The following is a 12,778-nucleotide window of genomic DNA, read 5'->3' on the forward strand; positions in this document are numbered from 1 at the left end:
TAAAGTAATTTTTTTTATTCTATAAAAGACAATTTTTCAGTTACTTTTTTAAAGAGAGAAAATATTGTCAGTTACTTCATGAAATATGTAGGGAAAAAAAATAACTGCATAGTTCCACTATTACAGGCGGCAGAAGCCTGGCCTTTTTAGAAAGTTTATAAAATTACAGATTGGTCCCATTCACAAGTATTCATTTCCAAATCCAACCCAATACTTTTCCATTATTCCATATCTTTCCTCATAGTAATAAAATCTTCTCCTTCAAGAATTCATGCCATTTGCGATTTTTCCAGTCTTTTTGGTGGATTCCACACAAAATCCATTTCAAATATCCCCACAAAATACCCAAATCACAATTCAAATAAAGAAAATTGAAAGATTTTTTTGGGATTTTTGATTGATATAGAACCAAAATCATTGAATTTAGAGATTTTGTGAATCACGCAGTTTTGAGAAATTTGTTCAGAAAGAAGAGAAAAGGAAATTTTTTGTTTTGATGTTTTGTTGGATTCTTGATTGATCATTGAGTTCTCACAAAAACCCATATTACCAAAGTTGAGAATTTTACTATTAAGAAGAAAAAAGTGAGAAAAAGGGTGTGTTTGGTTTGATGTTTTGTTGGATTCTTGGTTGATCATTGAGTTTTCACACAGACCTATATTACCAAAGTTGAGAATTTTACTATTAAGAAGAAAAAAGTGAGGAAAAAGGTGTGTTTGGTTTGTTGTTTTGTTGGATTCTTGGTTGATAATTGAGTTTTCACGCAGACTCATATTACCAAAAGTTGAGAATTTTACTATTAAGAAGAAGAAAGTGAGAAAAAAGGTGTTTTTGGTTTGATGTTTTGTTGGAATCTTGGTTGATTATCGAGTTTTCACAGACCCATATTACCAAAAGTTGAGAATTTTACTATTAAGAAGAAAAAATGAGAAAAAGGGTGTGTTTGGTTTGATGTTTTGATGAATTAATTGGTTGCTAAACGAATTTACAGAGACCCAAATCACCATTTCAATTCAGGGACTCTGTGAATTTTGTCAAGTTGAGAAAAGTTGCCTAAAAGGAGTTGAAAAAGAGTAGGAATTTTGTTGAAGATTTTGGGGACAGAGAATACCCTTTTGATCAAAATTCCAGTTTGATTGCAAATAAAAATATGGGAACTGCTCATCAGTGTTTCCATTATTCTTCAAATAGTGAAAAGTAAGTAAGATTGCTTAACCACTTCTTACTTTACTTGTGCATTGTTAGTTGGTATATGATGATAGTTCCTGAGTTTGTTTATCCTTATTTTAGGCTTCTAATTAATGCGTAATAGTTTGTTATAGTTGAATCTTTTTGGTTCTGAGTTCCTTAACTTTCATCATTATTGTGTTGTTTGGAGTTCAATTTCATGCCCACTAGGAACTACCCTTTTGATCAAAATGGAATTTTGATTGCAAATAAAAATATGGGAACTGCTCTGGCTGTGTGTTATGTTGTTTTCATCACTATTTCCTTTATTCTTCAAACAGTGAAAAGTAAGATTCCTTAACCCCTTCTTTCTTTACTTGTCCATTGTTAGTTGGTATATGATGGGTTCTGAGTTTTTGTATCCTTCCTTTAGGCTTCTAATTATTGCATAAAAGTTGGTTCTGGTTGAATTTTTTCAGTTATGAGTTCCTTATCTTTCATCATTTTTTTTTATAACCGTGGTGTCCGGGCTAGCTTTCGCGCACCTCCACTAAATCCAGGCCAGAGTAATTCCACAAGTGGGGTCTGAGGAGGGTGGTGAGTGTGCAGACCTTACGCAGACTCAACAAGTTAATATATTGGATGTTGAAAAGCTATTTTTTATTTGTAATTTAAAGTAGAACCTTCATTTTTATCGATTAGAGGAGCATTAGAGGACTGAGAAAGAGTATGAATAGGGTCTCTCCCTTTAGAACTATTTTATAATTTTATAATTGTGTGTCATTTTGGGTTTAAGTTTAAGAACTATTTTGGCCTAAATCTTCTTTTGGGATGGAGTTGGGATGAGGGGTTCTTATGAAGTTTTGTTGTTCAGGATTAATTTTTGGTTTCAACAGAACTTTGATACTCAACTACAACTTACTAGTAAATGGATGGAGTTTTTAAAATTATGATTTACTTGATCTGAATTCTGCTATCCTTTTAGATTGATTATCCATGATTTTGAATTATATAAATTTTCACAATTCAAGAGCACTTAGAATTCTAGTGATCTTTTGGGCAAATGAGTTAAATTCATTGTTGTTGGTGTTGCTTGCTGTTAAAGCATTGTGAGAGAGTTCGTACAATATGGAGAATGATAATTGGGTCAACAAGACGGGTAAGGCTCGGATAAGTTTGAAGTTGAGGAAGACAATGAAGTGCTTCTGCTCAGGAGAACAATTACAGATAGGTGACATGGTTCCAATCCCTGATTCCCCTGCGACTAAGGATTACACTGCAAGTGTCCGTTCATCAAGAGCAGGAGAAGCTGAATATAAGCTAGATACTGGCAATATTGAAGAAGCTGAATCATCATTGCGCGAGAGTGGTGCTTTGAATTATGAGGTACTTATCAAAAAAGTTTTGCTCTTATTGCTCCCCCCACCCCCTTTCTGTTTACCACATTGCCGTGTTAAGTTTGCCTTTTGTGTAGTGTCCCATCTCATCCTAAACCATTTCAAGTTTCAATTGGCATACATTACAATTATTCATCTGACAATTAAACTTCATATACTTTCTAGGAAGCAAGGGCATTGCTTGGAAGATATGAGTACCAAAAGGGCAACATAGAGGCTGCTCTACATGTGTTTGAAGGGATAGATATTGCCTCAGTGACTACTAAAATGAAAGTCACACTTGCCAAAAGAGCTCGAACTCAAAAGAGACGTTCACAGAAGTATGAGACACCACCAATGTCCATACATGCTGTGAGTTTGCTCCTGGAAGCAGTCTTTCTTAAAGCGAAATCATTGCAGGCTCTTGGGAGGTGTAAAGGTTAGACTGTACATGGTAGTCTTTCAGTTCATTTTTTGTAATAAACATTATTTCTTACATGGGTTCAAACAGAGCAAAATGAATTACAGCAATTCATACAGACAAACCTTGACAAGCTTTGCATTGACGAGTAGTAGTTATTGTTGTAATATCTATGTTTACATGTTTCAATTTGACAATCATTTTCAGTTAGGACAACTTTGTTTAGTATGCTAAAGTTATTGTGTTATGTGATCAATCAGGTTCCTTTGCAAACGTTTTTATATGTAAGAGTTCAGTTCAACTCTGTTAAATTTTGCACTATCTCTCTTACATTAATGTATCCATCCTCGGGGCCTTCCTTGGGACAATGTGAATGATTATCTGTTTTTGTTGATTGTTAGTGCTTGTTTAGTTCACTGTTTGGTCTTATTTATTCTTTTAAATCACGTGTTAATTTCTCCAAAATGATCTGGTTAAATCCATAATTTGGCTTTTTAGTTAATTATCTCACTTGTGGGATAGTATGAGAATAGTGTTCATTGCTTCTGAGCAACCTTACAAGCACACATCTCTCCTGAGCCAGCTTTTGTACATTTTTACTATGCCGTGTCTATATGTGATTGTGCTCACAGCATGACAAGGAATTACATGAACCCGAAATCTCAGAAACTGCAAGTTTCTACATCTTTATCTGATGCTTTCTCCAAATATTTTTGCAGAAGCTGCTCAATCATGCACTGTTATTCTGGACATTGTTGAATGTTCATTACCAGAAGGCTTGCCTGAAAACTTTGGTGCTGATTGTAAATTGCAGGAGACTCTCAGCAAGGCTGTTGAGCTTCTTCCACAATTATGGATACTTGCAGATGCTCCGAAGGAAGCAATTATGTCATACCGCCGAGCTCTTCTTCAACAGTGGAATCTTGATGTCCAAACTAATGCAAAGATTAAAAAAGAGTTTGCGATTTTTCTTCTATACAGCGGAAATGAATACAATCCCCCTAGTCTCAGATTCCAAATGGACAGTTCATTTGTTCCCAGAACCAATATTGAAGAGGCCATTCTTCTCTTGATGATTTTATTGAGAGAGGTTACTCTACAAATTATAGAGTGGGATCCTTCGATTTTTGACCATCTCTCTTTTGCATTATCTATCTCTGGTGGCCTATTGGCTCTGGCTAAACAAGTAGAAGAGTTGCTTCCTAGGAATATAGATCTGCGTGAAAGGTATTATATCTTAGCTCTCTGTTATTACGGAGAAGGAGATAACTTCACTGCCTTGAACTTGTTGCGGAAACTGTTGAGTAGTGCCGAGGATCCCACTTGTGTTCCAGGTCTGTTACTGGCTTCAAGAATCTGTGCTGAAAGCTTAGAATGTGCAGGAGATGGCGTAAATTTTGGTCACAGAGCCATTGAAAGCTTGCAAGGTAGATGTGATCGGCTGATGGGTGCTGCAAACTATGTCTTAGGTCTTTCACTTTCAGCACAGTCTAGAGCAGCAGTGACAGATTCTGAGAGGGTTAGGATGCAATCAGAGGCACTTCAATCCTTGGAATCTGCTGGGGGACTGAAAAAGATGAATGACTCCAATGTCATTTACCATCTTTGTATAGAAAATGCGGAGCAAAGGAAGTTGGATACTGCACTCCATTATGCAAGGTGCTTTCTTGAATTGGAAGGTGGGTCTACTCTGAAGGGGTGGATGCTGTTGGCTCGGGTGTTATCAGCTCAAAAACAGTTTCCAGAAGCTGAAACCATCATTGATGCAGCTATAGATCAGAGCGGAAAGTGGGATCAAGGAGCTTTGTTGAGAACCAAAGCTAAGCTCCAAATTGCACAAGGCCAATTGAAAAATGCTATAGGAACATATGGTCAGCTTCTTGCTGTTCTTCAGGTCCAGAGAAAAAGCTTTGGAATGGAGGAAAATCTCAAGGTTAGTCTGGACTATTTTCTAGAGTGCATCATTATCCTCCATGTTGGGTGATTGAATAGCCTGTAACAGGGTTGCAAAATGAAATAACTATACCTATGTCAGAATAATTAAGTAGAATCCGTGCTGCTTCTTAAGGAGCATTTGTTGATGAGGCAGCTGTCAAGCTAGAAATGAGTCCAGGATGGTATCGATTAATACCAAAAAAATCTGTCTATGGAAAAGCTATAGAGTTAACCTCAATTCAGAGATCAATAGTCCCTTACAGTGGATATAGAAATAGACGATTGTCCAAGGCTCCCTGATTTAGGGGAAGATTTGCATGTATGCAATGGATTTATTTTGGAGAACTGACCTGTGGCTGAACATAAATACATGTGTTGTAGCTTCCAGGAACATGTTTCCTTGAGATGACTTTAAGATTAAAGTCTATGTTGAACTAATTTTGCTCTTGCAAACATTTTGAAACGGGGAGTAGGGGTAGTCAAAAGCATAACCTTTTCTATTGAAGCCCCCAACTCTCTGATAGACCTTTTCGGTATGGTTCAAATGAAACATTCACTGTTTGTGGGTTGGGGAAGGAAGATGGGGGTAGGTTCGCTTTATAAGATTCTTTGTGTCTTTTACAGATGGGGGCAATTTTTATATGTTGACTATATTATCCTATGTTGCTAACAAAGTTTTTATTATATGGAAGGATTAAAATTAACTCTTTAATTTCTTAGAGAGTTGGTGGTAGGTGGAAATTATCTGTCAGTCACTTAGATTCTTTCCCTAGAATAGAGTTGTTTCAGGTTAAAAAATTAATTTGAAGTTTCATTGAACTTGGTACATTAACTTAAACATTTGACTGATTAGCTCTTGCTTGCCAGTTATTTCATCCACCATCATGGAGTTCTTTATAATTTATTAACCCAGTCATTGACGGTGAGGTTGGCGAAGAGATTGATAAGAAAGACACCATGCTACCTGAGAAGCCACACATGCTTAAACTTTTGTGTTAAGCAAGCAGATCTTAATCATCTGCTTCCGTGCTCATCTTTTTCTCTTTAATGTGCAACAAAGGCTTGCAACTTTGACTCAACTTCTCTTCTTTCTTACAAATCTCTTTCTGTGGTCTTGTGTGCTGCCCCTTTCTACCCCCTCATGAAATTATTATTATTATTATTATTTTATTATTATGAAGGGGAGCCTTGGAGTAACTGATAAAGTTGCTGCCATGTGACCAGGAGGTCACGGGTTCAAGCCTTGGAAACAGCCTCTGGTAGAAATGCAAGGTAAGGCTGTGTACAATAGACCCTTGTGGTCAGGCCCTTCCCCTGACCCTGCGCATAGCGGGAGCTTTAGTGCACCGGGCTGCCCTTTTATTTTATTTTATTTTGGAAAAGAAAGAAGATATGATGTTTGATGTTCATTTATGTAACAGAAGGAGAGAGACTACAATAGAACTACGGAGCTGGAAACCTGGCATGATCTTGCTTCCATCTACATTAAATCATCTCAGTGGCAAGATGCAGAAATCTGTCTTTCCAAATCCGAGGCCATTAGTTGTTATTCTGCTTCTAGATTGTATACTGCTGGTAGATATATTTCACCTCATTATCTCCTCATGCATTGCTTAGCGCTTACTATCCTAACATGTCCATGTGTCTCAGATGCTACATTTTTATTGTTATAATATTCATGAGAGAGCAATAAAAGGTTATTACAGTCTGTATGCAATATAGAGTCATTTGGCTATTTCTTAAATATGACAGCCAAGGAAGAAACACGCGTGGCAGATATGATTGTTTTAGCTTTGTGATCCCGTAGGCTTTGCATTTTATTAGTGGTATCCTGGGAAATTTTAAGTGTCACGGAGTTTTGCAATAGCTCTAGCAGTATTGTGTTCCTGTCTGATACAAACATATATTTTGAAATGTTTTCAATGGTCCATTCATTCCTATTAAATTAACATAATCTGGTAATATGGCAGATATACTAACTCCTATATCTAATAGAACTTTGTCAGACCCGAGGGTGTGACTCATTTTATCGGCTCAATTCCTCTCTGTGTGGCTAATCGGTCTATTAGCTATGCTCGGTTTTCCGTTGTTACTATCAGATAATCTACACCAGATATCTGATTTCTTGGAGAAATTGTGAGTAGAATGTCGACTGGTTCTTCCATGTCACCAGTCATTGGAGGATGAACCTACTTCTTTTCCACCAATTTCTTCTACGTAATTAGTTCTGGCTTCAGACATCAGGAGTCATCTTGAAGTTACAAGGTTATGTTTATATAGTGATAATATTCTTCTCATGTGGGCTAGCTGTCGGCTTTATACTCTCTCCTTAGTATCTAGAAGGTCAAAATACTTCCAATTCTAGTTCCTATCATGTACTCAAAACTTCTACAATGTTTCTCGATCAACAAATTATAATGTTTACTCTTATGTTGTAGCATGATGAATATGCTTCTGCACACTTTTAGCTGTGTGTATAGCTTGCCATTTTGATAATGGAGTATATTATGCAGGTTTGCTTCATCAGTCAAAGGGCCTTTACAAATCTTCATTAACAGATTACACAAACGCTCTTACTGTTGATCCATCTCATGTGCCAAGTCTAATATCAACCGCGGTGGTACTTAGGCAAATAGATAACCATTCTCCCGCAACTGTTAAAAGTTATCTGAGAGGAGCACTGCAACTTGATCGGATGAATGTTTCTGCATGGCATAATCTTGGCCTGATTTACAAAGAGGAAGGTTCAGCAATGGAAGCAGCTGAGTGCTTTCAAGCAGCTTGGTCACTGGAAGAGACTCAGCCTATCGAACCCTTCAGATGACTACCTGTTTGTACATACTTTTAAACAGATTGCTCAAGCTGTAACCTTGCTCCAACTCTCACGTTTTCATCCCTCGAGCTAAGATCTTGTCATGTAATGACAGAGGGAAAGATAGTCATTTTGCTTATTTTTCTTGAGCATGTTTCTGACGCTCAAGTCGGGGTGCTTTCAAATGATTCACAATGAGAGATTTTTGTCCAAAGAGAGTTTATTCTTTCATAGATCTGATAAGAGAGGAGGAAGATAGAGTTCGAACGTTACTTTCTCTAATACAGGGTGTTATACAAAATTTTCTTGCCTTTGAATGTACAGATAGTCCTGAAACTAACAAGTTTATGATAAAGTTATCCAACCACATGTTTCAATACCCTCCTTACATAATCACTTGTCCTTGTCCTTGCATAGATGTGATGATCCATCTTGTGTGAGGTATCTTTAAGATCTTACTTGTGAATACACAAGTTGTGTGATCTGTGTATTTGTGTACCTCAAAAATTCTCGGGGGGGGGGGGGGGGGGGGGGACAAGGAGATGCAACTATTATCTTTTATAACAGTGGTGTTTGGATCAATTTGTGCACACCAGCACAAGTGCTAATTATGAAAGAGATCCATTATTAGCATGTAAAGTATTGTTTTTATAACGATTCTGAATCGACTTATGCACACTTCTGACTATTTCACTGCTTTCATCAGATAACTTTGCATACCAATGTTTGGGTAGATGGGAAAATAATCATCTAACATTTCATCTCTATTTGAAATTGAATCGAACCTATAGGTTTTCACCCATTTTATTAACTATTATGTCATTACCCTAGGTGCCATTGTCGCAGAACATAATTAGTAGAATAAGTACACTTCCCAAATAGTTCCCAAACAGGCTTCTTTTCATTCTTCTTTAGCACCTATAGTAGAGATCATAGATATATGATCTCCAAAAAAGATTGCGCTTTTAGATTCTTGGAAAATCATTTCTTTTAATACCCTTATTCTCGTTTCATCCACAACTATCATAACTTGAGCTTATTATGCTATGCTCATAAGTCATAAGGAATGAAAGACAAATAGTTTATACTTTAAATACCTAGCGTTTTATTGGAAATATTTATCGAGCACCCTTAACTATTTTGAATAGTGTTATGGTTTATCTTCTTCTTAGCAACCAACATTCATGATTTTCATGTGATTATATGTATTATTTTGTCAATCACATTTGGTGTTCATCAATATCTTGGTCATCCGACCAAAGAAGCAACAACATGGATCAAGAAGATGATGGGAGGTGAAAAACTACTTCCACCATTCACTTTTACTTGTCCAACATTTCAAAATTAGATTTTCACTTTTACTTGTCAAGTTTAACATATCAAGAAAAATAATTATTTTTAACTTGTTTTACCTCAATATGTATTACTTGTTTCCCAAATCATTTCCTAAGATCTAAAACTATACATCAATTAATACAAGTATTGTGGTAAAATATTCATATTAATCATTGTTTCTTAAGAAGCCTGCAAAATCCAGAGTAGACAAGTAAAAGTGAAGAGAAGGAGTAATAACTTTACAGATGAATGAACTTGCATGACTATCAAGTGCCTAATTGTTTAACAGTTCCAACGAAATAATCAAATGTTCCATTATAGCTCTAGACCAATTGTAAACAGAACAACCAATACAATCTCTTTTCACAAGATCTTTTTTCCAACTTGTTTGGGATTGAGGCATAGTTGTTGCAGAATTATCACACTGGGTCAGTCTTCACCGCGTGTTTTCACGGCGCCTCACATAACGTGTTCGATCGTTATATCTGGGTCTATCTTGAGCTCTCTGGGGCACTGGTGCCACTCTCCTTTGCCTTTCAGGTGACCTTTGAACTATCTCTCCATTCACAAACAGCTCAGCTGGCAGTCATCAAATTAGAGAAGTGTTAGGGACGCATGTTAATATTTTCGAAGACCTTGTTTCAATTACAACAAACCATGTCTAGTACTCTTAATTGCCGGGCCATACGCCAAATAGTCCAGAAAAGAACTAAATGTGCTACAAATATTTGAGCAAAAAGTATGAGAAGCTGATGTTTACTTTACTTCCCCTATAATAGCAAAAGATGATTTAGGCTTCGTTGATTGATTGATTAAGCATAGAAAAGAGGGATCTCCTAACCACATATGTGACGGGGAGATACGGACAGGTAATCATGATTACCAACATAATGCCAAAAGAAGCTTTTTAAATCTGTTTATTAATCATTAATCTTATGACAATTGCAAGAACTGAAAATGAGGAAAAACGAGCGAATGAATTGCGAGCATCTTCTGAGCGTGTTTTTACTTGCAGAAACACAATACAACATCAGTAAGCAGCCTAATATTATCATCGGCCAAGTAATCAATGATTTCCAAGAGAGTCCAGTGGATCACACTTGGAAACCAAGGTTGAAATCCCAACAGAGACCCAAAAAAACTAGGTGATATCCTCCTAATGGCATAAGCCTTGGCAGGCAGAGTTAAACAATAGAGGGAGGTAGCAGGTAATCGTTAGAATAGTCGAAGAGCACACAATAGTCCGGACACCATCATTATCCAAAAAAGAAAAGAAAAGAGGAAGTATGGATTACAGCTTGGAGACACATTGTGAACCATTGGAATAGCTTAAAGACGACATAAAATTGTTATCTAACAGTAAATTAATCATGTGATAGCATGCAAGGTATAAGGGAACATCTAGCCATGTAGGATTTACCACTAAGGTATAAAGACCAGATATAAATTATAAAGAAAAAGCTTTTGTTTCGCTTCTTAAAACAGGAATGTCAGCAGAGGGAAAAGATGTACCTCCATAATCCTTGTTCTCAGGATCGACATATGAATCTGGTAGGACAAAGAGAACACCAGGCAAACCTGTACAGATGTCAAAGAACACAGTCTTTAAGAAACATGGTGACTAGCATAATTAAACTCTCGCTTACGGAATCAATAAATTGAGCCACACTCTAACCTTCAAGCTTATTCGATGTCTCCTCATCAATCTCACATCCAAAACCAAAGTATCTTTCACATGAAACATTGTATATCTTCTTCTTGGCCTCTTCTTCACTATTAAAACAAGTAAGAGCAGAACTAATAGATTAGAATTCTCAATCTCCAGAAAAATATCTTTTTTTCATTTTTAGAAAAAGAGAAGCTAAGACCTAAGTGGGATAGCATAGTGCAAATCCAAGATTACAAATCAATAGTTGCAGAGTATCACTACAAACCTAATCTATACAACAACAACAACAACCCATTGAAATCCCACAACATGGGGTCTGGGGAGGGTAAAATGTACGCAGACCTTACTCCTACCAAGGTAGAACGGCTGTTTCCTGGACAAACCTAATCTATCTATTTCATTTTTTCTGCACAGCCAAAAATGAAGAATGGCATTCAGTTCGAAATTCGGTGGATAATAGGCCTATCCCTTTACCTTTCTCCACTTTTTTTCTATATAACCGAGAAATCTCCAAGGGTCAACTGTGCAAGGTTCGAAAGTTGGTGGATAATGAGCCTCCCCTTTTACCCTTCTCCACTAAAATACCAGACTTTAGTCCACAATGCCCCAAGGTTCGAACCCATAACGTGCACCTTACCTCACACATAACAAGCTAAGCTCTTAACACCGAAGCCCTGAGTGCAATCTATTTGTTTCATTTAAAATAATGGTGTTGACTAAGTATAGAGTTTGAGATGTTAATTTGACTTATATACTCCATATATAAACAATGATTGAAGAAAATATTAAAGTAATGGTTGAAAAAAAATCACATCCAAGTAATGACCTAACAAAATTACAACAACAACAACACATCCATTGTAATCCATTGTAATTCCATAGGTAGGATCTGGGAAGGGTAATGTGTATACGATAGGCCCTTGGCTCAAGGGAAAGCATTTCAAAGCGGTTTGAAAAAAAATAATAACGGAAGCATAACAAAACATCCTTTCAACAATAACTACAACAAAATAACACAACAATTGAGATAGCAGAAATCGAATAACAATAAACTACAAGAGTACTATTATAACTATTAGTATTAAATGCTTGAAAGAAGGTTAGATGAGCAAAAACTACCTTCCAACAACTTTAGCCAATGTTTGTATGTAACAATCAATCATTTGCTGTTTACTAGCACCTTCACCTCCAGGTTTATCCATAACTATAAGCCAGTGTTCGTAATCACACCCAGGGAAAAGCGGAGCCATCTCAGTCGGTGGACGGTCGCCGTAGTTCGACCCGGAATTGAGTGGCGAGTATGCGGACCGGTTAGCTTTGCACACGATAGTGTTGACCCGACCCGAATTTGGATGCCCGACCCGGATGGAATGGAAGATGGAATTGCGGCGGAAGGTGGATAGACGGACGGCCAGTTTCGTTGGCTTAGGTACTGGGATTGATAAGGAGAGGTCGCAGGCGGCGAGAGATACGGAGACCGACGGGAAGGGAGCGGCTGAGCCGGCCATCGTTGCTGCTGCTGTAGTGAGCATTTGTTGTGGAAGAGAGAGAGGATAAGGGAAGGGTTTAGTGGGTTTAAGAAGTGATAATGAGAAAAAAAAAGAAAATAGGGAGGTGAAAAGTAATAATAATAATAATAATAACAAAATAATACAATAACGGAATCAACAAGAAACATAGACTAATAACATAAATCGAAAAATAAAAATTTATGAGAATAATATTAATGATAAGAAAAGAGGAGTAGAGTGTTTTAAATAACGGTTATTTTGTCTTAATCAACAATTTTCATATCATTCTATCTAATGGCATCTCCTCTTTAAGTTTAGAATATGTCACGTGACTAATTTATTATTTTTTTAATACTTTTTCGGTCTATTTTTATTTTTTCTTGAATCTTGACAAACCTCTCATTTCTACTTACTCGTGCGTATGTTTATCTCTTCTTTATTTGTCTGAATCACCTTAACATCACTTTCCTCGTCTTATATAGGATATCTCATTTTCAAATTTCATCTCTTTTAATATAACCCACAACGCACTCATCTCAACATTTTCAAATT

At 36.7% G+C, this 12,778-nt stretch overlaps 2 protein-coding genes across 3 annotated transcripts; one reads left to right on the forward strand and one right to left on the reverse strand.

Moving 5' to 3' along the window:
* The first annotated feature begins 20 nt into the window (after nucleotides 1–20).
* LOC129899033 (protein NPGR2-like) lies at nucleotides 21–8,088 on the forward strand. Of its 2 annotated transcripts, none has more exons than XM_055973786.1 (6): nucleotides 21–1,197; nucleotides 2,273–2,553; nucleotides 2,730–2,982; nucleotides 3,684–4,897; nucleotides 6,124–6,171; nucleotides 6,321–6,439. In XM_055973786.1, the coding sequence occupies exons 2-5, from the start codon at nucleotides 2,296–2,298 to the stop codon at nucleotides 6,160–6,162; spliced, it is 1,764 nt and encodes a 587-aa protein (XP_055829761.1). In that variant the 5' UTR covers nucleotides 21–1,197; nucleotides 2,273–2,295; the 3' UTR covers nucleotides 6,163–6,171; nucleotides 6,321–6,439. The 2 variants fall into 2 exon arrangements, with proteins under 2 accessions (XP_055829761.1, XP_055829760.1); XM_055973785.1 differs by lacking the exon at nucleotides 6,124–6,171 and adding an exon at nucleotides 7,413–8,088 and having other exon boundaries at nucleotides 30–1,197; nucleotides 6,321–6,474.
* A 1,105-nt stretch (nucleotides 8,089–9,193) lies between these two features.
* LOC129901440 (multiple organellar RNA editing factor 2, chloroplastic-like) lies at nucleotides 9,194–12,312 on the reverse strand. The gene is made up of 4 exons (XM_055976615.1): nucleotides 11,835–12,312; nucleotides 10,722–10,819; nucleotides 10,559–10,624; nucleotides 9,194–9,625 (listed from the first exon to the last, which is right to left on the reverse strand). Exons 1-4 carry the CDS (start codon nucleotides 12,245–12,247, stop codon nucleotides 9,483–9,485), a joined length of 720 nt encoding a protein of 239 aa, XP_055832590.1. The 5' UTR covers nucleotides 12,248–12,312; the 3' UTR covers nucleotides 9,194–9,482.
* Between the last annotated feature and the right edge of the window lie 466 nt (nucleotides 12,313–12,778).

Source organism: Solanum dulcamara, chromosome 8, assembly GCF_947179165.1.
Source record: "Solanum dulcamara chromosome 8, daSolDulc1.2, whole genome shotgun sequence".
NCBI classification, from domain to species: Eukaryota; Viridiplantae; Streptophyta; class Magnoliopsida; order Solanales; family Solanaceae; genus Solanum; species Solanum dulcamara.